Here is a 10,374-nt window from a genome sequence, read left to right on the forward strand (position 1 = left end):
ACCGAGGCGGGATAACTGGGCGCGCAATGAGGCCCCACCCCCTTCCGGACCAGGACTGCGCATGCGCCTCCCAAGTCAGACTGGATGGAAATTCCCGCCGACCCCCTCGGAATTTAAAGGGCCCGCTGCCTTCCCGAAGTTGGTTTGAAGGCAAGGGCTTGTAGGTTGTGGACAGCACTTTGCCATGGGTCCTGTGCGGTTGGAAATACTGCTTTTCATTTTGGCTGTGTATGGCGCTTGGGTTGGGACGCCGAAGGCGGAAGACGATGACACAGAACGCTTGCCCAGCAAATGCGAAGGTATCTAAAGGGAGTGGCTCCTATTCGCATCCCTCTGCCCATGTCCTTAATCTGGACCGGACCAAATGGACCGTGATGGGTGGATCACTCGATCTCCTTGAAGACCTGAGGGAGATTCTGGTGGAGCTTGGCTGAATTCGAAGGGGGTCAAGGGAGGGAATGCATAGCGCTACCCCACAACCGTGGCACTACAATTCCCATAGGGCACCCAGAGGAAGTCCTCTTTTTCTTGCTTGCGTAGACCCGGTGATCTGTGGGAATTGTAGTTCAGAGACCATCTGCCCAGGATCGCCCTCTCTACCGAACTTCTAAAGTGTTTCCCCCCATGACACTAAACCTAAACCTGGGGAGCCTGCAGGAGCTGGGTGTGAGGCTCATACCTTGTGAATGTCCTCTGCTCCACCCTTAAAGAGACGCTCTCAAATTACAGGCCCCCCGCCCCCGCTCTTCTGGGGAGGGTTTGGGAGTCAGTGAACAAGGCCTTGAAGCTCGTAAAGAGGAGGCCACAGAAATGGAGGAGGTTGTCCATACGTGTGAGGCTTTGCAGAGGGTGTGTACTTATGGATTTTGTTGTGAGCAGCACCTTATGTGGCTCCATGAGGGTGGTGACCGGATGGGGGGGGGAACACTTTGGAGCTGGGCCATTGAGTTCCCTGGTTCCCTAGTTAGTTGCCTTCCTGACTTTAATTTCTTTCCTGGATTCTTTTTCCTTTCACCCCACTCCACCCTGCATTTCAGTATTGGTGTTCCACATGACCTGAGCCTACGCCCCTTCTCCTTGCTGTAAACACCTTTGCAGGCCTCCTGCTGTGGTCAGAATACACCCATTTTCAGCACAGCATAGAAGTCTCTTTGTTGCTTGGCCCCCATTCTTATATTTCTGTACCTCAGCTCCCATCCTCAAAGTGCCCATGCTTCAGCCACACTGAACTTCCCAGCTGTTACTGAGCCTGCCTTGCCTCTTGCACCTCTGTGCCTCAGCAGTTTTTCCCTTAGCCTGGAATAACCCTCTCCCTTCTGTATTTGCTTCAAGACCCAGTTTAGATGTCAATTCCTTTGGAGGCCTTTTTCCTTTTCTGTCACCTCCCACTATATTGTAAGCCCTCAGAGGGAAGGAGAGTACCCGTGTCTCCGAGGTCCTAGCATAGTGCCTGGGACATTTAAGGCACTTCTGTTACTTGCCCGGAGTTTAGCTTGATTGGCACTTCTGTATAAGCCCCTCCTTTTCTTGGGACCCACCTCATGCCAGGTCAGGTGCTAGTTGCGGGAAGACAGTGGTGGAACATAGGCAATGCTCTTCCTTAAGGAAATCACAAGCTAGCAGCAAGTCAGTAAATGACCATTGAATGAACTGTGCATTTCCTAGAGATTAAATCTCTTGTTAACCTAGTGTAGGGCCCATCACACCACATTGTCATCATTTTTTATCTGTCCCCAACTACATCAGCAATGTCCTGTGGATAGGGATCATGGGTCTTACTGCTCTCGTGCATAAAGGAGCTCAGTAAATAACCGCAGAATGAAAGCAAACACATACAGTGCTCGCTTTATGCCAGGCCCTAGTCTAGGAGCTTGACAAAGGCTGATGTATTTAATCCTCACCCCACCCCTACGAAGGAGGTTCTACTATATTGTTATCTCCATTTTAGAGACGCAGAAACCAAGGCACAGCAGAATTGCCACATAGCTATTAAGGGGCTGAGTCAGGATTCTAACTCAGCCAGTCTGGCTCCAGTCTGCACTTGTAACCGTCAGGCTCTGATGCTTTTGCTCATCTACAGAATGAGTTGCTGGAATGTTTGTTTATCTTTCACATCCTTTTGGACATCTAGTGTGTAAGCTGCTGAGCCTGGAGCTACAGGAAGAGCTGAGTCGCACTGGCCGGTCTCGAGAGGTGCTGGAGCTGGGGCAGGTGCTAGACACTGGCAAGAGGAAAAGACACGTCCCTTACAGTGTTTCGTGAGTTCTTCTTGTTGCTCCTCTACCTCCCAACCCCTGAGGGAGTCTTGGGAGCTCCTACAGCATCCAAGAAATCTTCATTTCCCCTCTTCCCACAGAGAGACGAGGCTGGAAGAGGCCCTGGAGAATTTGTGTGAGCGGATCCTGGATTACAGTGTTCATGCCGAGCGCAAGGGCTCACTGAGATATGCCAAGGTCAGACTCTTCCCTAGGGCACCATCCCGCTTTTCAGAAACAACAGGTATCCCCTGGGACCCATCTCCCTCCAGCTCTGGAGAGTGTCCCCTCCCCATTGTTAAGACTCCCTCATGAAGTTCACCCCTCAGTCTCGGATAGTTGACAATCCTGCTGTGGCAGAAAGGGGAAGGAGGAGGTGGGGCAGTGAGCTGGGCTGATCCCAAATTCCTATCTCTCAGGGTCAGAGTCAGACCATGGCAACGCTGAAAGGTCTGGTGCAGAAGGGGGTGAAGGTGGACCTGGGGATCCCTCTGGAGCTGTGGGACGAGCCCAGTGTGGAAGTCACGTTCCTCAAGAAGCAGGTAGGACAGGATACTGCACTGCTCAGGGCAATAGAAGGGAACTGATGGGAGACCTAGATCCTTGGGAAGTCTACCTCTGAGCAGGGAGAAGGGGGCAGAGTGAGGACTCTGTCACTGATTGAAGTGGGACCAGGAGCATATCAAGGAGTAATACTGGAGGCTAATAATATCTACTTCCACATACTGAGCACCTACTATGTGCCAGATTCGGGCCCACATACTTTCCAGCTGCTGCCTCATTTTACCCTCACAACAACTTCATGTGGTAGGTAATGTTACCATTTCCCATTTTATAAGCAAGGAGCTGAGACATAGAGTTTAATAGCCTACTTGGCAGAATAGGTGCTAGTAAATGTTTGTTGAATGAGGATCGCCATCTTGTAAGCCAAGTTTAGCCTCCTGGCTACCTGTTCTTCAAGGTGGGGTGGGCAGACAGGAGTGAAAGCAGAGAGGAGGGTTTCCAAAGCCCAGCAGAGTAGATTCCCTTCTGAACCTTCCACTTGATCAGTGTGAGACGATGCTGGAGGAGTTTGAAGACGTCGTGGGAGACTGGTACTTCCATCATCAGGAGCAGCCCCTACAGCATTTTCTCTGTGAAGGTCATGTGCTCCCCCCTGCTGAAACTGGTAAGTGTGTGGGGCTGGCCCCTTTCCTGCCAGGCCACAACCTCCTCTACCCTCCAGACTAATATCTAAATTGTGTTCTATCACCCAACCTAGCATGTCTACAGGAAACTTGGACTGGAAAGGAAAAGATCACGGATGGGCAAGAGAAGACAGAAGGGGAGGAGGAGCAAGATCAGGAGGAGGAGGAAGAAGAGGAAGGGGAGGAAGAGATGATCAACATACCAGGGCACTCCAACCATGACCCAGAGGATCTTTGACTCTTGCCTTTGAGCCCCCAGGAGGGGCAGGAATCATGGAGAACCCTCTGAAGTCTGAGCTCTCCCTGCTCCATATAAGGGCGTGTGTGTGTGTTAGTGATCCCACCCCAGAGCTTGTAACTGTTCTCTCCTATCTGGTCTCAGGCAGGATCCTGGTGGTGCAGCACGCCATGGCTATGGGGACAAAGGTGGGAGCAGTAGGCAGAAGGCCTGCTCCAACAGATGAGTCCTCTGCCTGCCATCTAGCCCCTTAATTGGCAGGTGTGTGTGTGTGTGTGTGTGTGTGTGTGTGTGTGTGTGTGTGTTGACAGTATTGAAGGCTTTCCCCTTTAAATCTCTCTACTACTTCCCACCCCACCCAGAGGTCAGTGAAGGCATTGGAGCCCTGGGTCTTGGGAAAGGCACTTTGCCTTCGGGGGTCTGTTTTTAGATCCTTACAAGGAAGAAGCTAGCATGGACATTCTCTACGACCTATACACACTGCCTGCGTCTAGGAGGCTACAAGCCAATAAACTGAACAAGAAGGGGACACTATGAGGATGAGGCAATGTTGATAAGTTAGGTGGAGTAGATATTTGGTCTACTTCATACTAATTTCACCGAGGGCCCACCATGTAATTTCACAGGTGCCAAATTTTCTACATCGCTAGTAAAACTTTTAAAAAAAAATATCACGTGGGCCCATCGTTTCAAATAACTGCCCTGCACACATCATACCTGGCCGCTATAGCAGCGCCCAGAGAATACGGCCGTTGGTCGCCGGCTGTTAGAAGCTAATGGTGCTTTGTAATTTGCAGTCTTGGGAGGCTGGCAGAGGTCCCTCGGCTGATAACTATTTAGGCGCGGATCTGTGCAACCCCTCTCGGAGCGTGCGGGAGAATGCACCGCAATTAGAAAATCAGCGTGCGGCCGTGCGTCTCGGCCACCATACCTTGAGCTTACGGGAGCTCGCAGCGGACAAAATCTCGCGCGCTTTTCCGAGGACTGTCTAACCTTGGAGTGAGGCAAGAATTCGGAGAAGCGGGCAAACCAGGTCCAAGGCGGGGAGCGCCTCGGTTAGAATGAGGGAAATAAAGAGGATATTCTTTGGGGGATGATGGGTGAGGACCTACCGCATGAGAAGGGTAGCGACGGCCGAAGACACTGAGGGACTGGCGGGTTCACGCTAAGGGAAGCTTGGACGATACCATCTAGAGAAGGGGGTTGGGGTGATACCATCTTAAGGGTGCGAGGGGGGTGGCAAAGAACAGATTTGGAAGGTGCTACTTGGAGGAGGCAGGGCGCACGTGGGAACCCAAAGGGACTGGACGGTCGCCCACATCGCCACTACCCTTACCCAGCCGTCCCGATCCAGCCATGAGCGGTGTGGTGCGGACCGAGCCGCTGCGCGAGGAGCTGCCTCTGCTGGTGTGCGGCGACCCCTACTCCGTGGTGGTCCTGCTGCAGGGCTACGCGGAGCCCGAGGGGGTCGACGACGCGGTACGCGCTGACGGCTCCGTGACGCTTGTGCTGCCTCGGACCTGGGGCTCAGCCTCCAGCCACCGAGAGTCCCCTCCCGAGGGCGGCGGGGCGAAGACCGCCCTGGAGGAGGCGGCCCGTGGCCCCATCCTCGTGGACACTGGAGGTCCCTGGGCTCGGGAGGCGCTCCTGGGGGCCCTGGCGAGGCAGGGCGTGGCCCCCGGAGACGTGACTCTAGTGGTGGGCACCCACGGACACTCGGATCACATCGGGAACCTGGGGCTTTTTCCCGGGGCGGCTCTGCTGGTCTCGCACGACTTCTGCCTCCCCGGGGGCCGCTACCTCCCCCACGGGCTAGGTGAGGAGCGGCCTCTGCAGCTGGGCCCGGGGCTCGAGGTGTGGGCCACGCCGGGCCATGGGGGCCAGCGGGACGTGAGCGTGGTGGTGGCGGGCACGGTCCTGGGCACCGTGGTGGTGGCGGGCGATGTGTTTGAACGCAACGGAGACGAGGACTCATGGCAAGCGCTGAGCGAAGACCCAGTGGCCCAGGAGCGGAGCCGGAAGAGGATCTTAGGCACTGCGGACGTGGTCGTGCCTGGTCACGGAGCCGCCTTTAGGGTGGTCAGGGAAGCCCCGCAGCCAAGGAACTGATGTCCAGAAGACCGGAGGACCCAGTCAGCCGAGTCAGAGGAATCAGGGGTGATCGCTTCCAGCCCTTCCAAGAGTCCGGTTTTCCAGCGAGGACAGTCATGGATATCACTGGTTCTGCAACCAAACTTGGACCAAGGACAAGGACCAGCCATGTGCCATCTCTTGGGGCCCCCGTAAAATGGGAAAATAAAAATAGGAAACTGCATGGAAAAATCATAAAGCCCTAAGTAAATATGAATCCTTACTAGTGATAATCATGCAAATTTGGTAATTAGCAACGGTAACGGTGGGGGGGCACTTTGGCCAATTGCTTATTTCTCATAAGATGGAGGCTTGCGCAGAGAAGGTGCAGGGTGTGGAAGTAACACCTTAGTCATCTGACTTTCATCCATTTGTTCATTCTAGAAATATTTAACACCTGCAATGATTCAAGCACTGCCCTAGATCATGGGGCTGCAACAGTGAGCAACTCAGCTAGACAAACTCCCAGTTCCTTATGGAGATTACATTCTAGAGAGACAGAAAGACAACTAATAATAGTAAATCAAATAATTACAGATTGTGTTTAGTGATATGAAAGAAAAGGAGGGCAAGAAGGGAGTAGAGTGCCTGGATGGAAAGGTGGCCTCTTTCATTTAAGGTGGTCAGGAAAAGCCTCTGAGTAGATGCTGTTTAAATCAGGGAACTGAATGAGAAGAAAGCCAGCCATATGGGGCTCTGGCAGATGCATTCCAGCCACAGGAACAGCAGATATCAAGGTCCTGAGGCAGGACGGCTTGACCTGCTTGAGCAGCAAGAAGAGCGTGGGGTTGGACTGCAGAGTGCCAGAGAAGGGTGACAGCAAATGAGGATGCAGAGTTCGGCGGGGCCATCATGGACCACGTTAGGGGTTTGGATTTATACTGAGATAGAAAGCTTTGGCTTCTGAGGAGGCATGACTTGGTGTCATTTAAAGTAACTACTCTTGTTCTGAGTGGAGAAGTGGTCGGAGTGGGGCAAGAATAGAATCAGCTGGACTGGTTAGGAAACTGTTGCAGTCTTCCAGGCAAGAGGAGTCAGTGGCATCTGCTCATATCCTAGAAATCCTATTATGGCACTGGTCCTCTTCACAACTGTGTCCCAGGCCCTCTATCCACACAGTCCCAGGACCCACAGAAGCACTCAGGTGGGGCAGATGAAGGAGAGGAGCAAGTACATCTTGTTGCAAATGACGAGCCATCCTGAGTGGATGCCATGGGGCAGGGCCTGACGGGTGGTTATTTCCCAGGTGTCCAAAAAGGCCAGGTGTAGGTCACCAAGGCAGCTCAGAGGAGCCAGCTCACCTAGAGGGTGAACCAGTAGCTGCCACACACAGACTTGTAGTTGGTGTTGGCCAGTTTGATGGCCACAGACTGCAGAATTCCCGGGCCAACAGTGTGGCCACAGCTGCCCAGATCCCTGCCAGTCACCAGATAAAGATAAATGGAGTGAAGGCGGCAATGTGGGCACCCAGCCTCAGAACTACCATGGTGTGGGGGCCCTTGGCCAGGTTTTCTAGCTTCTGGGTCACAGAGTGCAGGGAGGCCACTGGTGTGTGCAGAGAGTACAGGGGCCAGCTGTGGGCCCACCAATGCAGCACTGTGTCCTAAGAGGTCTCCATGGCCACCAGGGGCCCCATCTGGTATGTGGAGTGCAGATCCAACAGCTTCAGGGCTGTAGGGAGGTTGAAAACGGGGCAGATGGGGGTTATTTACAACTCTGCACTTTCAACCTGTACAAATAAAAACTCCAGTCCTGACTTACTTTCCAGAACATGGTCCTCTGCCCACGACTCATGTCTGGTCATCTAGAACACCACATGTCTTTGGCCACACTGATCGTCTCTGGGATGGACAGTTCATCTTCGCTAGTTGAGGCTTGGCCATCTTAGGGGTTTTGCTGGAGCTAGTGGAAAAAAGTCTAGTTCTTTCCTGAAAGACTGACTTGGGAGATGTACAGAAGTGTTGAATCAGTATAGTTACATATATCACGATGTGTACACCTGAAACCAATACTACCCTGTATGTTAGCTAACCGGAATTTAAATAAAAACTTAAACTGACATGAGAGAATAAGTTTATTTGCCACCTTGTGGGAAGAGCCCATGGGCTCTTGGGCCAAGTGGAGGCTGAGGCTGAAACTGAACAGTAGGGGGCAGAAATGAGCAGTGAAGAGAAACAGGGGGACAAGTTCGTGCTCTGAAAGCCAGACCCACCCCTGCATTCTTCAGTCACCTGGGCTAATCCCCCCCTTTGCTGCCTGAGCTGCTTTCTGCTTTCAGTCGCAACAAGAGGAGCCCCTGGGTGGATACAGACACTGGTGGAAACGACCCATTAGAGAGGCCACAGGATCCGTGGGAAAGCAGCCTTACAGGGTGGGGCCCAGAGTGATTGTACTCTTAGAAGTTTCTTCCAATTTCCCTTTTGTGTAAACTCTTGGGAAAACTTGACCCATGGTTACATGCTTTTACTCACAAATATTCAGGGGCTCCACATTGCCTGAAGAATAACCCAGACTTTCTCTCCCAGTCCTAAGACAGCTCTGCTCCAGCTTGGCTGGGACTGCCCGCTGCCTGCCAGAATCGCCTGCCTCCCCCTTCTCCCGCAGGCCTTTAATCCTCCTCTCCTCCTGCTGTCCTCCCTCTTCTGTACCATCCCAAACATCCAGGCTCAACTCCGCTCATCTCCTACAGAAAAACCTCCTCTGAATTTTCCACTACTTCAGACGCTTGTAACGCATTCTCTATATTATTCACTTAGCACTAGATATGGCTGGTGTTAGTCATTTTTTCTGGAAATGTCCTCTCCACACGGTGCCCCTTGAGAGCAGAAACTAAGAAAAATGCCTCTCTGAATGCTCCGGAGCTTGGCGGTCTGTTTGTAAATATCATGAAATAAACCCATGCAATTTTCCTGATTTCTCTGGGCATCTGTTACCTGTGGCCCATCTCTGACTCCTTGCCCAGGACTTCACTCCTGCCCAGCTTCTGGAGAAGTTCCAGTATCTTGTCCACTTTGCAAACACAGTGGTACCACTCAAGGGCCTTCCTGTTCACCTCTTCCTACAGGAAGCTCTGGGTGTCTTGCCAGAGGGCTTTGGGGCCCCGATTCCAGGGTGGAATGAGAGTTGATGGGTCAAAGCTGTAGGAGGGAGAAAAACACAACAGGCTAGATAACAAGAAACTCCTCCAAGCAAGGCCACAGGAACCAGCTTGTCTGAGGACAAAGAAGCTAGAATGGTGTCCAAGGACCTGACCCCACCAGCTTATTGTGGGGTCTGCCCCCATGGGGTCCGGGTGGGGAAGAAGGGCCAGGACCCAAGGAGCCACAGCCTCGGGAGGCTGGAAGTGTCCTCGGGAGGCTGGAAGTGTCCCCCGTGATGATGAAGCCTCCAGTGACCTGGACCTGGAGCAACTCCTGGAAGATGCTGGAGAAGAGCCGAAGCAGCTGGAGGAGCCACGGTGTGGAGATGCGGCCGGCGAATTCACCTTGGCCTTCTTCGAGGAATAGCTGTGCGCGCCTGCCTCCCTGCTGCTGTCTCACCCCCTTCCCTGCCAGCAGCAGGGAGAGACCCTCAGAGGGTCTCTGAGAAGCTGCTACATGTGGGGCTTGTTCACTGGCTACAGGTTAACCTGGCTAATGTCCCAGCTGTGTGGTTGACAAGTTAATAAAACAGTTTACATCTTTCCAGCTTTCTGTAGTCGGTCTCTAACCACATGCTTCCCTGCAGCTTCCCTCCCTCCCCTCCGCTCCTGTGGAACGCCCCTGTTTCTATGCGAGGCTGGCACAGCATGGGGATCTGGGAAGGCTGGGACACCGGAGTCCTGGGAGAAGGCTGTCGGGAAGGGCCGGTCTGGGTTCAGACCCAGCTCAGCCACTTACTAGGTGCGTGGCCTGGAGAAAAGCGCTAACCATTGTGGTTCTCTTCACGCTCCAGGTGAGTGCATCCAGTCCCGGGTCAGCTTGTTGGAGATGCTTAAATGAGGTGGTGCGCTGGACACATGCTCGTTCTGATGGTCGGGGAAGGAGAACGGGTAGAGGAGGGGCAGACCCTGGGTTCTGGGCTGGCTACCAGCTTTCAGGCTTATTGGTCCCCAGAGGCAGTCACCAAACTCCAGTACTGGGGGAGGGATCTCAGCGTGGGCTCTTTAGTATAGTTCATTTTTGGTGAGAAGGAAAAGACAGAAGTGGAAGATGCCATCAGTTTTCTCCTTAGATGCCTTCGGGCAGATTCTGCGGGTACTTTTATTCTTCTGGGCAAAGGCTGGGAAGGTGGAGAGGGAATTGGAGCAGATGGCTCTGTTTCTCTGAGGTCCTTGGTGGCCTTCCACACCACTGGCTCTGAGCCTTCTGTGTCTGGCTGGCGTTATTATCAAAGCTGTGACCCGCTGGGCAGCTTAGTCAAGGAGGTCATCCTCCAGTCCCACTCATCAGGCCTTTATGAGAGAGTATAGGGTCTCCTTCTGGGGAGGGATGCAGGGAGGTGGTACTGGTGATGAGGAGCTGGAGAGGGAGAGGGAGGCATAGAGGACGCCGCTGTTGTCCTGGGCTTCATCCTGGTGAGAAGG

At 53.2% G+C, this 10,374-nt stretch overlaps 3 protein-coding genes across 4 annotated transcripts in view; 2 read left to right on the forward strand and 1 right to left on the reverse strand.

The window, feature by feature from the left end:
• Positions 1-36: 36 nt before the first annotated feature.
• On the forward strand, positions 37-4,339 carry CNPY4 (canopy FGF signaling regulator 4). The gene is made up of 6 exons (XM_002930403.4): positions 37-299; positions 2,132-2,258; positions 2,357-2,453; positions 2,675-2,797; positions 3,306-3,423; positions 3,517-4,339. The coding sequence occupies exons 1-6, from the start codon at positions 185-187 to the stop codon at positions 3,678-3,680; spliced, it is 744 nt and encodes a 247-aa protein (XP_002930449.1). The 5' UTR covers positions 37-184; the 3' UTR covers positions 3,681-4,339.
• A 168-nt stretch (positions 4,340-4,507) lies between these two features.
• On the forward strand, positions 4,508-6,489 carry MBLAC1 (metallo-beta-lactamase domain containing 1). Its single transcript, XM_034669879.1, has one exon. It carries the CDS (start codon positions 5,037-5,039, stop codon positions 5,787-5,789), a length of 753 nt encoding a protein of 250 aa, XP_034525770.1. The 5' UTR covers positions 4,508-5,036; the 3' UTR covers positions 5,790-6,489.
• A 1,377-nt stretch (positions 6,490-7,866) lies between these two features.
• Positions 7,867-10,374, reverse strand: part of LOC100469784 (paired immunoglobulin-like type 2 receptor beta) — an 11,837-nt gene continuing 9,329 nt past the window's right edge. For both annotated transcript variants that reach the window (XM_034669882.1, XM_034669880.1), the window contains exon 4: positions 7,867-10,362. In XM_034669882.1, coding sequence (XP_034525773.1) covers positions 10,358-10,362 — 5 coding nt within the window. In that variant the 3' untranslated portion in view covers positions 7,867-10,357. The remainder of the gene's footprint in view (positions 10,363-10,374) is intronic.

Source organism: Ailuropoda melanoleuca, chromosome 10 (assembly GCF_002007445.2).
Source record: "Ailuropoda melanoleuca isolate Jingjing chromosome 10, ASM200744v2, whole genome shotgun sequence".
Taxonomy (NCBI): domain Eukaryota; kingdom Metazoa; phylum Chordata; class Mammalia; order Carnivora; family Ursidae; genus Ailuropoda; species Ailuropoda melanoleuca.